Consider the following 19,601-nt stretch of genomic DNA (forward strand, 5'->3'; position numbering starts at 1 on the left):
GACCCTCATGAGAACCTCAACCCAGTTGTCCCTGGGTTTGATTTGCACTTTATTGTACATCACTCTGGATAACAGCGTCTGCTAAATGACTGTAATGTAATGTAATGACTGCCCTGTAAAATTGCTAATTACGATCGGACTCTTTTTAGCCGTGTACATATCCATTTCACACCTTTTACAAACTTGTGGTTGAAATGCGGTGTGCGATTGCTCAAATGGTGCGTTGTAATTGCATAACAGTGTAGATGATTCAGGTGCTTGCGGGCTATGATAGTTCTTCAGACAAGCTGCTACTAGCTGTGAGTCATTCCACAGTATAGCATGACAGAGGTGGTGACAAATACTAAAACTCCTCAGTGTCTGCCTAGCATGCATATATTCCCTGTTGTGAATGCACAAGTCTATAGTACTGTATAAAATCAATATTCACCTCATAAAAGTGTTTTATATTATTGTCAAGATCCCACATAAACCAAATATGTCATATCATTATGCCTGGTTTTCTGTCCAATTTGTGTAGAAGATTAGTGGAACCCTTTATGATATCAGATTAGAAAATAAAACTTCCAGGTGGAACTTTTTATTTTTTCAAATATTTTTTATTTGCCAGTAATTACCTTTATCGAGTCCTCATAACACGTTTAATACCTTATTAGGTATTCTCTGGAAATTCCCATGGACCTAGCGTGAGTAAGGATTCCACACGTGTTTCTATTTTGACAGACCTATCTGAAATGCATAATTATGAACATGTATATCTATTGGTTGTATTTGACCTAATATATGAGATCTTGTAATCTTAGTTGTCTCATATAATGTCACAATATGACTGTTATCATAACCCTCTCCTGGTACATGTTGCTCAAATTGCTTTCTTTTTTGAAAGGACGTGTGTATTGTAATAATTTGTATTGTCTTTACAATAATTTTCTATTTGCAAAATGTTTAATGGTATTGTTTTCCATTTTTTAAAGTGTGATATGAAGGCAATGAGTCATCTCTAGATGACCCTTTTCTGTCAATAGTATTTAGTGACAATATTATTCTCTCCTTCTCTCTGGCTTTCTTTCTCTCCCCCTCCCACCTCTCCCCCTTCCCGTACATAATTTTTAATTATGATTTTCTCAGAAAGAGGTCACTGCTTTCAAAGGTCTTTAACACCCTGATTTAGATCTGTCAGCAGGTTTTAAATTGCTTTCACAGATCGCGGTCTCTCAACACCTGCTGCTTGGCATAGTAAAATGTGTGATTTGAATAGTTACAGTATATTCTTTTGGCAAACTGCACATTCTGTGGCTAATGATTACACCACTGGATATTGATAGCCCAAGTTCAAAATGGTGCCTTGTGTCTCCGGTGTGAAATTTGAATTTTGCTTTGCTTGTTTTAAGGACAAGCAGGATTCCAGCCCGAAGCGAGACGTCGAAGGCATGGGGGTGGCAGAGATTAAGTACGGAGACTCGATCTGCTTCGTCTTACATGTAGCCACAGGGTTATGGCTGTCTTACCAAGCGCCTGACGTAAAATCTTCCCGTCTGGGACCTCTCAAAAGAAGGGTGAGGAATTAATGCATTTCTAAGTCCGTGTTGATAGCCGTATCCAAAGCAACTTATGTGTACATATGAATTCCGCGTACTTTGTTTACGTTGCTTACTTTCATTATTTAGGAAACCTTAAGTAACAATTCATAAAAACATTTTGTTCATATAAAATTAATATAGAAGTGAAAATTCTTGGTCAAACTGTGTAAGACCTTTGGTATCAACTTCAGTTCCTCTACACTGCAAATATAGAGATGGCTAATGCTTGGGCTCTTGGTCCATACTGTATGTACAGTATTCAAAGTGCCAGCACAGGAATCTCATAGTATATGTACTGCGGTGCTGCCAATCTGAGAGCACTGGCACCCATTCCAGATATTGCAGTTTCTGGCAAGCACTGGTCATTCTCGGTCGTGCAATATGTAAAGTATCTTCGATAGCTCACCTCAGTGGCTCTTTCTTTTGCCTTTGGCACATTTCAATCTGGCAGAAGCGAGGGCAGGTGGCCTTCCTCCACTCCTGCCATGCTGCGGGGTCTCTGGGCCGGCCTGGCTTTAGCACGGACAGACAGAAAGCCTCCAGGTCCGGTGCCATGGTTTCGTGGGTGATAATGAGGCGAGCTCAGGTGGGGAAATCTCAGGGAGAGGATTAGTCATGCTGATGGAGGCCATGTCTGTGAGGTCGCCCATATTCGGGACAGACTCCAGGAACGGCACGCTGCCCAGTGCATCGGCCAGGCCCCCGCCACAGCCGCCGTGCAGAAAACAGGATGTGAATCTACGCAGGGCAGATCCCACTGCATTAATTAGTGCAGGCTTAAAACAGGCTGGCAATCCCTGCTGTTTAGAGTTGTTTAGTGTTTTTGCACCTGATTGGCAGTCCATACTCGGCAAAAAAAACTTGTTGAGCAAATCTCAACAAGTATTTTTGTCTTATATTTAGTTTTACTTATTTCTATTATGTTTTTGTTAAGTCAGACAAACATTTGGCACTGAGGTGAGACAACAACTTGTTCAAAACAAGTTAACATTTTCTACTTGAGAGAGAAACTTTCAGTCTCAATACGACTAGAATACAGACAGACTTTATGTGCAGTGCACTGCATTGTGGGATGGCTGCCGGATAACCTTTGTGAACCCTGCGCAGGCCTGTCTCCACACAGAGGGCCACATGGACGATGGGCTGACCCTGCAGCGCTGTCAGCACGAGGAGTCCCGCGCCGCGCGCATTATCCGCAACACCATGCGCCTCTTCAGCCAGTTCATCAGGTGGGAGCACCAGGCCCGAACGCAGACCACCAGCCCTGGCTCAAACACTTTTTTGTGCTCCATTGATCTTGCCTTGCCTAAGGACCAGACGCCAGGGTTTCCACTCTTTGAGTATTTTTTAGGTTCCAATACACCAGACAAGCTCAGTTAAGCATAGAAAAGTATTTGAAACCAAAACTATTACATATGGACCCAGGTCTGCATGCCACTTCAACTGATTGCATGACACTCCTTAGTCACTCAGACAGTGGCATGAACGGCTATTTTTAGCATCTCAGTAGACTGGACTAATGATTCCCAGAAGTATAAAGGAGAGATAAAAGCACTTCATGAATGAAGTGAAAAAGTGGTTTTGCCGTGATTGCGGTTATTTTCCTGATTTGGCCATTGAGCACCTGAACGAGCCAGAGACAGCCAGTATTGAGCTGCAGCGCTGTTGGAAGAGGGCACAAGGTGGAGCCCTGGAGGATACGCTGTTATATAACGGACATATGCTTAGCTGTGCCCGCTGTCTGTGCCCACATACTTAGCTCTTCATGACCTGAACCTTTGCCAGTCTTGTCCCAAATGTAAACAATGAACACTTCAGTGTAAAATAGCTATAGAGTTAGGGCACTGGAATGTTGAGGATTACTCTGTTAGTGACAATTGATTGCTACCGCTATGTGGTGCCGCTATTTGGTGGTGTGTATAGCTAAAGCGTGCGTATAGTGATAAGCCCTGCAGTCTGGGATCAGAGCCTGACTGTGCCAGTGCAGACTGTGAATGGCAGCTCTACTGTGGAGCACATAACTGGGGGTTCAGTCGGCAGGGAATTCCCTGCCTCATCCCCGGCCTCATGTCTTGAGGCAGGAGTGACTCCTACAGTAGACTGCCCAGCTTGTCACTGCCATTTAGTGGCAATGTTATAACATTGAAAAGATATTCCAGTGACATGGTGAGAACATTTTGTGTTAGCTGGGTGGGTGGCTGCAGTAGTCCATCTGAAGTGTGTGGTAAGATAGATCAGTCTTAACTTAAAACTTGGGCAATATTTTAAACAAAAAGTCTGGCACTACACTCTGGAATCTACCCAGATGTCCTAGCTAATAGCAGCTGTAACAAAATGGTTTTACTCACAGGAAAAAAAAAACCCAACTCCATTCTCACTCATTATTGGAGGAGGGAACCACAGCAAGTGCTGTCATGGCTATTTGCAAAGTTTGCATTTTGCCTGTGGCCACTGTCATTTATTCATGAAGTGAGCTCAGCTTTACAGAGTAGATTAAACTGGGCTGTGTATTGCTTTAAGAGTCTAGTGTGGGAAATGATTATTGGAAACAAGTGCCAGAAAGTATTTAGCAAATCAAATGCTGAATGGATGTTCCTCAGATTTATTTTGTTTCTGAGCTAATTGTGTAATCTATGAGAAACAGAACTTTTGTGGAATGTTTTTATGTTGTGATTTGCAAACCATGCACAGAAGGAGTTTAACTTTACCAACCAGAAGATTTGGATGTTCTCGGAAATGTACTGATGTACTGTATTCCCCATATTTACATTTGGTTCTAAAACCTCTGACACATATGAGTGATTGTCATATTCATGTGCAGTTCAGAAGACGCTGACACTAACATGTCATGTTCATGTGCAATGTAAAAGCCTTTGATACTGCTTTGTGAGGTGTCCTCATTTGTATACTATATGTGGTTCTCCTCTCCCAGGGACTTGGACAGCCTGAGAGGGAAGAATCGTGTTGCAGTCACCCTGCATATTGAGGAGGTCCTGCAGACCCTGAATGACCTCATCACCTACTTCCAGCTTCCAGATGCTGAGTTGGAGCACGAGGAGAAACAAATCAAGTTGCGTTCGCTCAAGAACCGGCAGAACCTCTTCAAACAGGAAGTAAGTCCAGTCACACACAGAGGAATGTGGTGAACCGTATTACTGGCCATGGGCGAAGGCTGCAACCTGGACAAGCGTTTGTGAATTCCCAGCTTTCACTGCGGGTATTCAACTCTTTCGAGCCAATCTTTCTAAGTGGCCATTTTTTAAGAACTGGCAGTAGTCACCTGCCTGCCAAGACACTCTTTTTTATTTTGGCAACCATTTTTTAAATGTTTTTTCTGATGCCACATCACATTTCAAAGTGCTCTCCTAAACTGTCAGCAGTTTCTAAGTAACAAGTTAATCTGCCCCTGACAACAAAGCAATAATCCTTATGGTTGGGCTACTTGGGTCCAGAATGAAATTTCAGATATTTTCTTTTCTATAAATTTTAGATAGCCAGATTATCTGTCATTTCTTTGATTGTTCTTTGAACAAATACATTCTTTTTTCCCAAAACTGTATTCAGGAGAGCTTCAGTAGAGAATGGGGATCAGTCATTAGTTCTGTTATTTTATGCAATATTGTGCAACATTTATCTAAATGTTTCTTTTTTTGCATTGTTTCCTATAGCCTGAAATTCAGTAAATCACTATTATTTGAATAACATCTGTGTTAGGTTTGCCCTCCCACCTTTCAATTCTTCCATTTTAACTAGGCGGTATGGAAATGATTACCCTGCCTAAAAGTATCTTGAAAAAGTTGTTTAAAAAAGGTAACCTACAGTTTTACAAGCAGTTAGAAAATCTGATACCTTAAACACATCAGAAGGCCTCTGCTGTTCTAACAACAAAGATTTACAGAATTTAGAATTCTGGTCGTATCAACCGGTCAGTTGGCTGCCGGCCCACTGAACTGAGCTGAACAGGAATAATACACTGTGTTCCTGACAGAGACCATGGCTGAAACTCTTTGGTCATGGATGATAAAATAGACTATGTGACATGTGCAGGAGGGGTGCACTGTTCTACTGTTCAGCTCCGGGAACTGAAAAAAGTGCAAGTAACACCCACAAAATGCTTATACTGAAAAAGTATACATTATTCACAGGCTAGGCTAGATGGGTAAGCTATTTTCCCTGTATGCACGAAAGTAGCCTACAAGTTAACCTTACCTTACATTCATCATATGGCATTTGGTTATTATCACAGAGATGCTAGTCAGTTGGACTCTGCATCAACATCAGTGCGTTCACAGAGAAGGGGGTGGGATAAACAGTGTTATAGTTTGAGGGTGTTTATTGCTGCAATTCCTCTCTTAACCGCTAGAAGTCCAAAATGACCTATTGTATCTTTAAGACAGTATTCTTGAAGAAAGGGAGGCCACAGATGTTCGTTGGAAAAACTGAATGGCGTAGTCAGAATCCAGAGGACTGACAGCTCTGTGTTTCAGGGAATGCTGACCCTGGTGTCCAACTGCATCGACCGGCTGAACCTGTACAACAGCGCGGCCCACTTCGGGGAGAGCGCCGGGGAAGAGGCAGCTGGGGCCTGGAAGGACATTCTCAATCTGCTATACGAGCTGCTGGGTAAGAGAGGCCGAGGCGCTGGCACCTGTCTCCCCGCTGCCTATGCGATCGGCAGTGCCGACGACAGGCCCGCGGTCATCAATCACCGGGGCCCGAGACTGCTCCTTGCAAATCACCAAGCGTGGCCCGCTCTGAACCTGCTGCCACACAGGCTAGCGCAGGCACGGCGCTGTGGGTTATCTGGGAGAGAGAGGCTGTCGGACACATTGGAGACGGTGGGGGAGGAGGAGGGGGGGTCAAATGCCATTTACACACTCATTTATGGCTTCTAGAATATTCCCGGGTGGTCGGCAGCGGGAGCTGATGCCTCTGCACAGACACTCAGCGGTGGAGCTGGTGGCAGCAGGCGGGTTGTAGTGTAGGTCTGTTGTGTTAGCAAAACCCAGACAGTTTCCCCTCCCCCTTACAAGACTTTCAAGCAGGGAACACTCTCAGCTGAAGAAAGTACTTCTGTTCCCTCAGTGGTTTTTGGAACAGCACAGGAACATGCCATCAATTTTGATCACCACCCTCAGCTAAATCCTGCCTTCTCCACAGGCCTTCTTCCACTTTTTTAGCGGAAAAAACCATGCCCTCCTTTAAGCGAGAGGGTGTCTTGGCTACACCGCCAACTATTCATGTTGTAATTTGGTGTAATTTTGATCATTTTGAGATTCAGGATGTGTTAGATGTATCCAGGTAGGAGAGGCTGTACATTTCTCTGTGGAATACATTTTCATTCCCCATTTTGAGACTGCTGGACGTCCCTTGGTGCGTTGTTTATTTTTGTGTTTACAAAGTGCACCTTGTCCTCATGGGGTGTATTAGTGTGCACACCACGTTTCCTTTCATATTCCTATCACAGTAAGTCCTTAAATGAATGTTCCCTCTGTGTGGCAGGTTTAGGTGACCCTGTCATTTTGCTGGGGATCGCTCTGTTCCCCTTCTCTGTGGCACATTTCCTTTTAGTTGGCTTAATTACTGAAGGCCAAGTCTCTATAATTAAGACTGAAACAGTGGGCTGAAATTCAAGGGGTGTTTTGTTAGCGGGAGCAGCGTACTCGAGGGCTTGGGGATTAAGAGCTAAAAGTGGAGTGTATGTACAGAGGCACAGAACCTTGTTGAAGTTAAATGATTGGAAAATACATCAAAGAGGAAAGGTACTGTGTACAGCGAGCAACAATAATGTTTCTGTCTCCCTTCTGCCTCCTTCTCCTATAGCCGCCCTAATCTGTGGGAACAGAAACAACTGCACCCAGTTCTCCCAAAACCTGGACTGGCTCGTCAGCAAGCTGGAGAGACTGGAGTCCTCATCAGGTACTGCGCTGCCTGTGAATCCCCATGACTCAGATACATGCACTGTAGGGGAGCGGAGCCAAATGGGTTAAAGCTGGGGGGAGGCTGTGCTGATCAGAGGGGATTTACTTGGTCATTAGTCCCTGTCACCAGGCCAGTGTTGTTCTCCTGCACCAGAGGCTGGGCCCTGGCCAAACTGCTACATTATCTGCACGCTATGGCGTCCGCCCAGCACCTTCTTCCCCACTCCACTACCTGCTATTGATTTTTCTCACCATTATTTTTTTTAAACCTGGAGAGTTACATATAGTTCTTGCCGACCCTGATATAATAACTGACCAGCAAAATTGACTGAAGAAGCAGCTCCGCATTTCATTGTATGAATGTACATAAGTGTAATATAAGTGTGCCTCGTCATGATCTTCTGCAAATCCCATTTCAGACTGTCCCCAGTCCTTTTTCATTGTGGCTACATGATTTGTTGCTGCAGGAATTCTCGAGGTTCTTCACTGCATCCTAATTGAAAGCCCGGAGGCGCTCAACATCATTCAGAGGGGACACATTAAGTCCATCATCTCCCTGCTCTACAAGCATGGACGGAACCACAAGGTGAGAAGCAGCCTCTCTCTCACGGACGCCCGGCGTGTGCTAAACACCGGCGGCCCTGAATGAGACTGGATGGGAGAGTATGAAGATTTGGAGGGAATATGAATTACACTATGGGATACAGGTCTTTCGAATGAATGAATGAATGAATGAATGAATGAATGAATGAATGAATGAATGAATGAATGAATGAATGAATGAATGAATGAATGAATGAATCTTTATTTCGAACATTAACATAAAAACATTTTGAAAATAATTAGAAGTACAATACACAATACATTGAAAACATCTTAAAACAAAAAGGAGAAAAAAACAAAAAACAAAAACATAATAATGTACAATATTAATCATAATTACAATAAAAATAATAGTATTTGTTCGAAAAGGAGTAGGAATGAAGCCTCTGCTTATCTGGTCCTACCCCTATTTACTTCAAAAATAAACTTAAATCAGGTCTCTGTCAACATTCTATTTAATTACTTTTCCTATTTCCTTATTTTCCTTTTAACCTGAGCCATAATGTACCTTATTGCCATGTGCCCTCACCCCCCCCCCCCCCCCGCTTCCTCTTCTCTGTATCCCTCAATCATAATATTTTTAAACAATATAATAGTTCTACTTTGTTTTATTTCATCATTCAAACTAAGAGTTTCTAAATTCTAAGAGTAATATTGGTGCAGGGTAATGCAGAGGTTGTAGTACAGCTTCCAGGAATGGCAGGGTTTGAGCCTCCAGCAAAGAGAAGGAAGATGACATGTCACATTTTGTTTTCGCTTGTGGAAATTTTCATTCACGTGAAACCAGCCAGTCACTTGTGAAAATTTCTAGCCAAAATGTGACATTTTGTATTGAAATCTGAAAAGGCATATTTCAGGGATTATAAAAGATTACCACTTTGGTTCATCTTGGGATACAGCTGCAGTGTTCTCTGTCCTGTTCCTATGCATTAAAAAACAGAGTCATTTGCTGATTGTTTTTTTATTCCCTTATGCACATGGCAGTTTAAGACGTACAAGAGAGAAGAAAAAAAAAAGCTTTCTCACTCTCTCTCTCTCTCAACTCTCTCTCTCTCTCTCTCTCTCTCTCTCTCTCTCTCTCTCTCATCATCATCCTTTATCTTTGACTATTATGCAGATTTTGGATGTTCTCTGCTCCCTCTGTCTTTGCAATGGAGTGGCTGTAAGAGCCAATCAGAACCTCATTTGTGATAACCTGCTCCCAAGGAGGGACCTGCTCCTACAGACGCGATTGGTTAATGATGTCCAAAGGTAACAGATGTCACCTCTATGGTCTGTCACTCTATACAGTTGCTCGCAAGCCGCCATCTGAATGAAAAACGAGGTATATTTGTGAGGGCTAGGGTAATTTACAGCACTCTATATAACACATACCTAATTATGATAATTATGATAAATTGAAGTGCACAATACCAAGGCAATCATTTTGCCTTCAATTTGTTATCTATAGTACTTGTGTCACCTGTTGCCATAGAGAGCTGTTCTGTGTTCTTCGTTTCATGTTTCCAGCATGAGGCCTAATATTTTCCTTGGCATGAGCGAGGGCTCGGCGCAGTACAGGAAGTGGTATTACGAGCTGATGATTGACCAGGTGGACCACTTCCTGACCAGTGAGCCCTCCCACCTGCGCGTGGGCTGGGCAAACTCCAAAGGGTACGCCCCCTATCCTGGGGGCGGGGAGGGCTGGGGGGGGAACGGCGTGGGGGACGACCTGTACTCCTACAGCTTCGATGGACTTCACCTCTGGTCAGGTGGGTTTCTGTAGTACATCTCTTTTTCCACTGTGTTAAACAAGAGACATAGAGTTATAGAAATGACATTCTTTGTGATGATAACCCATCATAAAATGGATGGCATTGGCGCAGAATTACTGATAAAATGTTCGCCTTGCCGTATCACCTCTTCTGCTGTTCAATGAGACATGAAGCTGAGTAGTGGGCATATGGAAAGATGTTGGGATTCTTTGACTCACCATCCCTGGAATGGTTATCTGAGTAGTTTTACTTGTGTTATCCTTATTGTTAATTGATTATGATATTTACATATTCTTTCTCATTTGCTATCAGCATTATCTTCTATCTGTGATTCATCCTCCCTTCATTTTTATACATATTTTAATGTGTACTGTGTAGCACTGTTGCAGTAAATCCACATTAATTTGACATTATAGTCATCAGTTTATTACATCCCCCACATATTACAGTACAGTATATATATTTGGCAGACAGTTTTATCCATAGCGATGTACACTAAATGCATACCAAAGATCATTGGAACAACTGAGAACACAGGTCAGATATGGTACAAATCACTAAAAAATATCAGCCATCCATAGCCATGAACATACAGCTAGGTCATCTGGTAAATATGGGAGAAGTCAGTGAAGTTATGGTATGTCAAACTAGAAGGGAGACATGATTCCAAGAGACATGCAAATGAACTACAATATTATTGTAGTTGGCGCAGTGGTTAGCACTCTTGTCTCACAACAAGAAGGTCCTGGGTTCGAGCCCTGCCCAGGCTCCCTTTCTGTGTGGCGTTTGCATGTTCTCCCCATGTCTGCGTGGGTTTCCTCTGGGTACTCCAGTTTCCTCCCACAGTCCAAAGACAAGCAGGTTAGGGACTACAGATGAAAATGAGCTGATTAGCAAACTACCACATTTTCACTGATGTGGAAATTTAGATTAATGTGCACTGCCCCTGATGTGTCCCACACTGTTAGCCAGCGTGGCATCCCAGCGAGTTCAGATCCGATCCCTGTGCCCTCTGCAGGTCGGATTCCCCGGGCCGTGGCCTCCATCAGCCAGCACCTGCTGACCTCAGACGATGTGGTGAGCTGCTGCCTGGACCTGGGCGCCCCCAGCATGTCCTTCCGCATCAACGGGCAGCCCGTGCAGGGCATGTTCGAGAACTTCAACATCGACGGCCTCTTCTTCCCTGTGGTCAGCTTCTCCGCCGGGGTCAAGTATGTGTTCTCAGCTACCCGCACCATCGCTCACAGACGCTGTGTGAAATATAACACACACACATGCTCACCTGCACACACACATATACATATGCATACACACGCATGTGCACCTGCACCCGCACACACATATGCACACACACACACATGCACGCACACCTACATACACACGCAAACATGCTTTCACACACACAGGCACGCACACACACACTCACACACACATTCACACACACATGCACACATGCTGGTACATACTAGGGTACACACACGCACATACTCGCACACACAAACACACAAGCACACAGACTCACACATGCGCAATTACACGTACATGCACACATACACACAGTACATTTTTTACAGAACGACATGTACGTATATCATTATTTTTATTTTGGAGTTTGGATCCATAAATATAAATGAGTCTGGACACAGGTGCTAGAACTACTTCTCATTGGTGTTGCTATGGTTACATCAGGTTATATGATTGGCATGTCTGCAGTAGGAATTTCAAGCTCCAGCAAACTTACATGGCTCCTATGATTAGCCCTGCACTCTTGGCACACTGACATACACACAGTATGTACAACCTCAGGCTATTCTTTCATCTACTTTCTAACCCAACCGCCACTACAGTTTAACAACAGAACGTTTGTATTTCATAAAAAAAATAAAAAAATACTTTTGTTACCTTGGTGAATTCATATAATTTGAGGAAGCTTTGAACTAAATTATGTGTGCTGGTTTGTGGGATTTCATAACCCATATTTGCCAATGACATCATTTGCATTATGTCTGTCTCAGAGCGGAAGAAAAAGGAAAACCAGTGAGCAGAAATCACACGCCCACCGAGGCAGTGCACATCCTCATCTCCCAACTCTCAGAGAGGGAATAGAAGGGCAGCCACCATGTGACGGTTTTTAATCATTTATTCCGCACTCAGAATAGTCCTGAAGTACAGTACGTCACCATTACTACTTCGCCGGCTGCTATTTCGGGAGGACTCCGAGCGGCCCGACATTTAAATGAAAAGTCTCGACGCTGCTTCTCCTTACGCCTGTCAGGCTGACTCCACACCCTGACTTCAGAGCCAGAATCCTGTCAGACTTGTCAGCTGCAATCACTCCTTTTGCCCCAGAGGGGACTGGACACTTCGGGAAGTGCAGTGTGTTTTCAGTTCCACGTTGCGCATGAGTGCCCTCATTTGTATTTATTATAATATAATTTGCATTTACTTGCTAATGAGACATTTAAAATTTTTGTAAACGAGTGACTTGAATTAATAAAACTAGTCTAAGTGTATAACTTTTTTTTAACTAATTGAATACCGGAAAGATAAATATTGGATTCATCTAGGAGTGCAGATGCCACATGATCAGCTTATTTTGCATAACTGGACTAATCTGCAATGTATTGTCATCCCCACATTCTAGTGAATCTGTTATTCATTCTTGATTCTCCCTATTTTCTTTGCTTGCAGTACCAGTTTGAGAAATTCTAAAAATGCAGTGACTACTATGAACAGTGAAGTGTACTGTGGATAAAATGTGGCTAAGTGAAGTGCACTGTGGGTAAAAGGTGCCTAAGTGAAGTGTACTGTGGGTAAAATGTGGCTAACCAAAGTGCACTGTGGGTAGAAGGTGGCTAAGTGCAGTGTACTGTGGGTAAAAAGTGGCTAAGTGAAGTGTACTGTGGGTAAAAGGTGGCTAAGGGATGTGCAGTTGGTAAAAGGTGGCAAAGGGAAGTGCACTGTTGGTAAAAGGTGGCTAAGTAAAGAGTACTGTGGGTAAAAGGTGGCTAAGTCAAGTGCACTGTGGGTAGAAGGTGGCTATGTGAAATGTATTGTAGGTAAGAGGTGGCTAAGTAAAGAGTACTGTGGGTAAAAGGTGGCTAAGTCAAGTGCAGTGTGGGTAGACAGCATCTGAGTGAATTGCTTTATGGATAGAAAGATCATTTGAGGTAGACTGTGGGCAGAGACAGCCTGTGCTATATTTTTCGTCAACAGGTCATTAATGAGGTGCTCTTTTGGTAAATTGACTGTCTGCAATTCAGTAGCTGTTTGCTGAACTGGCTGACTTTGATTCTTTCAGAGTACGATTCCTGTTGGGCGGTCGCCATGGTGACTTCAAGTTCTTGCCACCCTCCGGGTATGCGCCTTGCTACGAAGCTCTGCTGCCCAAGGAGAAGATGCGAGTGGAGCCAGTGAAGGAGTACAAGCGTGACTTTGATGGCGTGAGAGATCTGCTAGGCACCACACAGTTCATGTCACAGGCTTCTTTCATACCTATGCCTGTGGACACCAGCCAGGTAACCACATCATTGCCACATCTGTGTACAACACCACTAACTATGTACTACTGTACCTTATAATGGGCTTCAATATACATTCAGTGACCACTTAATTAGGTAGACCTGTACACCAGCTTGTTAATGCAATGGTGCGAAAAAACAAAAAAACTTCTGGCAAGGAGAAGATTATCTCTGAACACACAATGTGTCAAACCTTTAAGTGGATAGGCTACAGCAGCAGAAGACCAATAAGTAAAAAAATTAGTCGAATAAATACCTAATAAATTGCTCACTGAGTGACATCATAACCCATAACATTTTTGTTTGTGTTTACAAATAATATTATTGAATATGTACATGTCTTTGGATGAATGTCCCACTTCTGTGAATGATACTGTATGGATAGCTGAATGTTGTTTGTAAGCCTTCATAACTTCTAGCAATACGTAGCGGTGGGTGATTCTGTACACTATATACAGAACGTGGACATTTCAGCCTGTTCCACTGAACAGTTATCTTATGATGTTTATTTCAGATTGTGTTGCCTCCGCACCTTGAGAAAGTCCGGGACAAACTAGCCGAAAACATCCATGAACTGTGGGGTATGAACAAGATTGAACTTGGCTGGTCCTATGGTAAGGTAAGTCAACTTGTTCATTCTGTTATAGAAAATACATGACCACTGTATTCACAGGCACCAGGAAGAAGTGAATATATTTATACCTACTGTCTCTCTACTCTCTACTTACTGCTCTATAATAATAAAGGGCAGAGCAGTATTCAGTGCTTGTATTCAGTGCTTGCTAGGATTGATGAGAAGATCAGAATGAGAAGCACACTTATGTCCAGCAACATGTGCAGTCTCACAGAGGTAGACATCACTCTACAACTCCACATAAAATGTTTGAACAAATTAGTTCCAACAATTTTACATTTTTCAATGTCAGGTTTATGTTGTACTACCTCTGCTGTTAGGAGGAGCAGTGTTGTTACCAGATGCTGTTTATAAAATGCAAACAAGAGCACAAGAATGTAAACATAAAGCGTGATTTGCATGTAGATGAATCTAACATAATTAAAATTTTTATCGCCATTCAAGCCAAACAAAAGCCTATACATCATTTTGCTTTCTCTTTTATAATTTGCGGTTCAAAATAACAGAGGGTAAGTGAAAACGTTCTGGTCCTTCATGACATTCTGACCATTCATTTTAGTGACTCCATTTTAGTTTGCTTGCGGTTTGCTTTGTGATCTCATGGCGATCATCCTGTAGATCTATCACGCCGATGGAAAAACAATAATGAAGCTAACATCAATACAGCTTAATGTACAAGTAAGAAGAGGAAACAGTTTGTCAACAGTACTCAAAATCAAGGATATCATGTTTTGGTAAGGCAGTGATTAATTCAGCCCCTTATGACTGCTACCTTGCAAATTGGCTTCTTTTTCTGATAGGCCAAAATATGCCCATCACCAAAGTATACAGTTACCAGTCTGGACATTCCATGAAATAGTCCCAGATTCTCTATTTAGTCCTCCCCCAAAGAAGAACCATGTGAGAAATGGCTTCACCCTGAGGCTGATTTCCAGTTTTATTGGGGTGAAGACATCCATCACACAAAGGTTAAAATCTCATTCATTAAAACATGATTCTGATCTTAACGCTGCTACAGATGTTGTTTTATTTCCATTTTAAAGTGTCCCCACTTCACAGTGTGGAATAGTCCTATGTACAGGATAGATTCTCACCAGACAGTGTTGTGGAGATTTGGCAAGGGTGATATCTTTGAATTTCTGGTGGTTGCTCACCCCACTGTTGCACAGAATGCTCTTGTTTCCTTGGAGATTCCATTACTTTGCGGACATCAGTTTTTTCTTATGTGTGGTACCTCCAGTTCTCTCCGAACATCGTGTTGTGCTTTTAGCCAGAGCATTCACTAATAGCAGACATCTGTTAAGCAAGTCAAGTGCTGCAATGTTCCAGTCAGTCTCACTGCATACTCTGAACCTGCAAACCACAGTGTAAATTATTTAAATGGGCCGCCTTTCGCATGTCCGCAATTTCCGGGAATGTTGTTAACAATTTGCGCAGCAACATTTCCCTTTCCACAGAAATAATTACGGTATATTTCAGAAACCAATGAAAGCCAGCCATCAGCATTTGAGAGGAAAACGAGAACATCCTTTTTGTCTTATGCATTATCCAGTTGAGAAGTCAAAGTGAAAGATTGTCAAGTGGTTCTCTCCGAGGAGCTTTTAGCGGTAGTCCATTTCAAACATGGAGAATAGTCTTTTTAAAGTAAAATTGTTGCATAAAATGAGCTGACTGGGGTTCATTTAATTAAAATAAATGACTGCAGATCTGAAGAGGCTCGCTTTTACTGAAAAACAAAGAAACCCACTGCATGTTTTCTTGGAAATGTAAATCTAATACTGCTTCAGGTTGTTTCGAGTGGATAATTTACACAATTTACACAAAAATACAATAGTAAAAACATTATTAGATTTCTCACTTGGGGTTCCAGGCTCCTCACCCACAATTTCCCCAAGAAAACATGCTCGTATGCATCCATACCATATCCACTAGAGTAGATTTAATCTCCACAGTATTCAGACATGGAATACCTGGTACTGTTAGCCATTGGTACGTATTGAAAATACCACCAATAGTCACCATTTTAGAGTACAATTACTGTGTGTACAATTACATTCTCAGTTGTAATAAATACAAATAAATGATTATCTGCATGTTTCCTAGATGCGAGATGACAACAAGAGGCATCATCCCTGCCTTGTGGATTTCTCCAAACTCCCTGAAACTGAAAAGAATTATAACCTGCAGATGTCAACTGAAACATTAAAGTAAGCCCTGAGCTTTTTAATCTTTTCAGCCCCAGGGGTTGGAATTGGAGAGGTGCATGCATATAGTACACTGCAAGCCTCCACAGTGTTATGCGTTTGTGAAATTTGTGAAGAATATTGCCTCTTACAGTAAAGTAGCTCCCTGGAATGAAAATGACTCCTGTGACACTGTGAGGCTGTCTGCCTTCAGAGGAGATGCAGGGGAACAGATGTGTCCAGTCAGAACAAAGGCTCTCTCCTGTATGCCCAGCTGAGCTGGCAGTGGTGGGGGTGGGTGGGGGGTCACAGTGGGGCTCTGTCCACAGTCTGTGTCAGCTATTGATCCGTTCTGATGAATCTGAGGAAGAGAAGCACAGATGAGTGTTGTGGAAAGAGCTTTTTTATGAAATTGAAAGATCAACAGTCATGCAGTTAATCTCTGTCTGGACCTCTGTCAGAAGATGCAAAAATCACATGCAAAGGTTTCGCACAGCAGAAAGGGCATGGGTACTTTCATGGACTAAATCGATTATGTACTTCAGTACATCCAGTAAAGTACAGCTGTCAAAGCTAGTACACTAGGTTGCGGTTCAGTGCTGGGCAACAGTATTGTATTAATTCACTATATGTCTTTGAGATCAAATTTTTTTTACGGCTTCACACAGTCTTTCAGAACACTAGTAAAATAGTACTTACATCTACAATAGGTTTTTTTTTTTTTGTTTATTTTCCAGCTTCAATTGTTATTCTGGTATTATTATGTTCCATGTAGATATGGTTATTTACAATGTGAATAAGCTAATTTTGGTGTTATAACCCTACCACCGAAACATGCTTAATTGGGAACGGATATCAACCTTTTTTATCATGATTAAACTGATGCTGCCTCCTTTGTTAGCTGAACCTCTGTAAATATGGCTTACATTGATAAAAATAAAAATAAAAACTAGATAGATATTGTAATTGACTGTATTAAGTACATAGCGATGAAATTCACGTCTATTTATTACAGTCAGATCCTATCTACGGTTATGGTTTTCACCAACTACTTTTCTGTCCCTCAGGACCTTGTTGGCCTTAGGATGCCATGTTGTGCACGTCAGTATAGATGCTGAAGATGACTTGAAAAGGATGAAACTTCCTAAGAAGTGAGTCTCTATCTGTCTGTAGAACATCAATCGCTTTGGTAGATTATCATGTAATGGTGGCGAATTTGAGCGTCTCACTAGAAACATTATAGGCCGCATGCCAACTGCGTGTTTCATTTGCTACATTCAAAACATTACTGAAGTGGTTCATAACCATGTTATTATCTGTATAGTTTTCGAGAATAGTTTGTTTTTGGTGACATCCTGTCTTTGTCGTTCAAAGCTACATGATGTCTAATGGTTATAAACCTGCGCCACTGGAGCTTTCTGATGTGAAACTGACCCCCGGTCAGGAGGTTCTGGTTGATAAACTGGCCGAGAATGCCCACAATGTTTGGGCCAAGGACAGAATAAAACAAGGATGGACCTATGGCATTCAGCAGGTACATTTCTTTTCACTTTTATTGACTACAATGAAAATGTTTTTCAAGTACTTGAACTGTATGTCTTTATTGTTTCTCATTTCTATAGCTGTAACATTGCAAGTGTGTAGGATCCAAAACATTAAACATAATGGGGTTTGTAGAGATGGAATAGTGCAGTGATAAATGCCTCCTGGGAGGAAAGAAAAAAACGTCATATTTGGTCTTGATACAATGCATTTATTTACTGTGGAGATATCTTTATCTGTAAAATAATTAATCCATATGTATTTGATGGATAGCAAATGTTATAGCAAAGCACAAATCTAAAACAACCCATTTCCATCAGTAGCTATGCAGCTTTCAGCTTTCTCTGGAAAAATGGCTGAAGATAAATAGGGGTATTCTTGCTTTTTATTTGCATGGCAGACCAGCTTCATGTTAGAATGGGCATTGATGGGTCATTTAGGGGCAGCCTGTGCCACTGGACCTGTTTATTTGGGAACAGATATCAAAAACATTCCCTAAGTGCTGTGATGGTAATTCTATGATGGAGATTTAATTGTTTCACAATGTACTGACAGGAGGTCCTCGCTGGCTGTGGTCTTCAAATGGCATGGCATTTGTTAACGTAATTTTGTCCCATAGTGTCTTCGTCAATTTTTGCAATTTGGCTTTGAACACCCAGTTAAAATGGTTGAATGTATAATTTACCCCACAAGCCAAAGTGTGGTGAGTGATCTGGGGCAAAATGACGATCATAAAACCCTTCAGTGGGAGATCTCGATTAGCTGTGGTTCAAGCATTTGCGATCCTTGAAAGGTACTATACAGTATAAATGCAATTTACCATGGAGAATGCAGCTAAGGGTTCTGCAACATCTGTAATGACAAATGGAGAGTGAAGTGTTTAATTATGCTGGAGAATTCACAGCTCACTTGTGACAAACACCAGTCACAGTACACAGGGGTACTGCGGGCTGTGCTTTAGCGTCTCCCGGCAAATCCTTTTCTTTTTCTGCCTCTGTGTTTTGGGAAGGATTTGAAGAGCAAGCGCAATCCTCGCCTGGTGCCATATGCTTTATTAGATGAGCGCACTAAAAAGTCAAACCGAGACAGTCTCCGGGAGGCCATCCGGACACTGATTGGATACGGATACAACATTGATCCTCCCGACCAAGAGAGCGGTGAGTAGATTCCGTTTCCGACACAGATGAGATTGTTATTGTTGGTTGGGGATTTGTATTTTGTAAGTGTTAAAACTAATACATTTGTTTTGAAAGCCCAATTGTCCAATTGCCAAACATAAATGTTGGTAAATGGAAGAAAGTAGCAGCTTTTGTTGCGGTTGCAAGAGAATTCCATGCAAGGAATTTGGCAAGCACAATTTTATAGTCTGACAGATCTGATTGCCAAGACTGAGCTTAAGCTCTCTTGTCATAAAACACAAAGGGGAAAAAACGAGATACCTCATGCGATTCTGTCTTATTTCTCCAAAGCGGCGCACACCTCTGAGAGGCTGAGCATCGATAAGATACGGTTCTTCCGCGTGGAGCAGACGTACGCCGTAACGACGGGGAGGTGGTACTTCGAGTTTGAGGCAGTGACGGGAGGGGACATGCGTGTGGGCTGGGCCAGGCCCGGCTGCAGGCCCGATATCGAGCTGGGCATGGACGACCAGGCCTACGTGTTTGACGGCTTCAGGGTGAGACCCCACCCCGACCATCCATCTCGCATTACATTGATTTTATTAATACACTGGCCTGAAGTTTTTATGGTTCATAACTTTGATTAAATTCTGCCATTGTGTCAGTTTTTGATGAGCGGTTACTTTAGGATGTGTAGTGATGGGGCCTTCATTGACCCTCGTGATAGATGCTCTCAATAACAGTC

The 19,601-nt window shown here is 42.4% G+C and overlaps 1 protein-coding gene across 6 annotated transcripts in view; it reads left to right on the top strand.

The window, feature by feature from the left end:
• Window positions 1–19,601, top strand: part of LOC133123322 (ryanodine receptor 3) — a 136,691-nt gene that overhangs the window by 48,883 nt on the left and 68,207 nt on the right. For 5 of the 6 annotated variants that reach the window (XM_061233687.1, XM_061233703.1, XM_061233697.1 and 2 more), the window contains exons 11-26: window positions 1,392–1,556; window positions 2,688–2,809; window positions 4,513–4,693; window positions 6,068–6,203; window positions 7,404–7,499; window positions 7,969–8,087; window positions 9,222–9,355; window positions 9,614–9,855; window positions 10,877–11,069; window positions 13,160–13,376; window positions 13,894–13,998; window positions 16,117–16,220; window positions 17,264–17,347; window positions 17,571–17,730; window positions 18,748–18,895; window positions 19,208–19,413. In XM_061233687.1, coding sequence (XP_061089671.1) covers window positions 1,392–1,556; window positions 2,688–2,809; window positions 4,513–4,693; window positions 6,068–6,203; window positions 7,404–7,499; window positions 7,969–8,087; window positions 9,222–9,355; window positions 9,614–9,855; window positions 10,877–11,069; window positions 13,160–13,376; window positions 13,894–13,998; window positions 16,117–16,220; window positions 17,264–17,347; window positions 17,571–17,730; window positions 18,748–18,895; window positions 19,208–19,413 — 2,412 coding nt within the window. Of the gene's footprint in view, window positions 1–1,391; window positions 1,557–2,687; window positions 2,810–4,512; window positions 4,694–6,067; window positions 6,204–7,403; window positions 7,500–7,968; window positions 8,088–9,221; window positions 9,429–9,613; window positions 9,856–10,876; window positions 11,070–13,159; window positions 13,377–13,893; window positions 13,999–16,116; window positions 16,221–17,263; window positions 17,348–17,570; window positions 17,731–18,747; window positions 18,896–19,207; window positions 19,414–19,601 lie in introns of those variants that run through there. The other variant, XM_061233731.1, reaches the window with a different exon arrangement.

The sequence above is a fragment of the Conger conger genome, chromosome 1 (genome assembly GCF_963514075.1).
Source record: "Conger conger chromosome 1, fConCon1.1, whole genome shotgun sequence".
Taxonomy (NCBI): domain Eukaryota; kingdom Metazoa; phylum Chordata; class Actinopteri; order Anguilliformes; family Congridae; genus Conger; species Conger conger.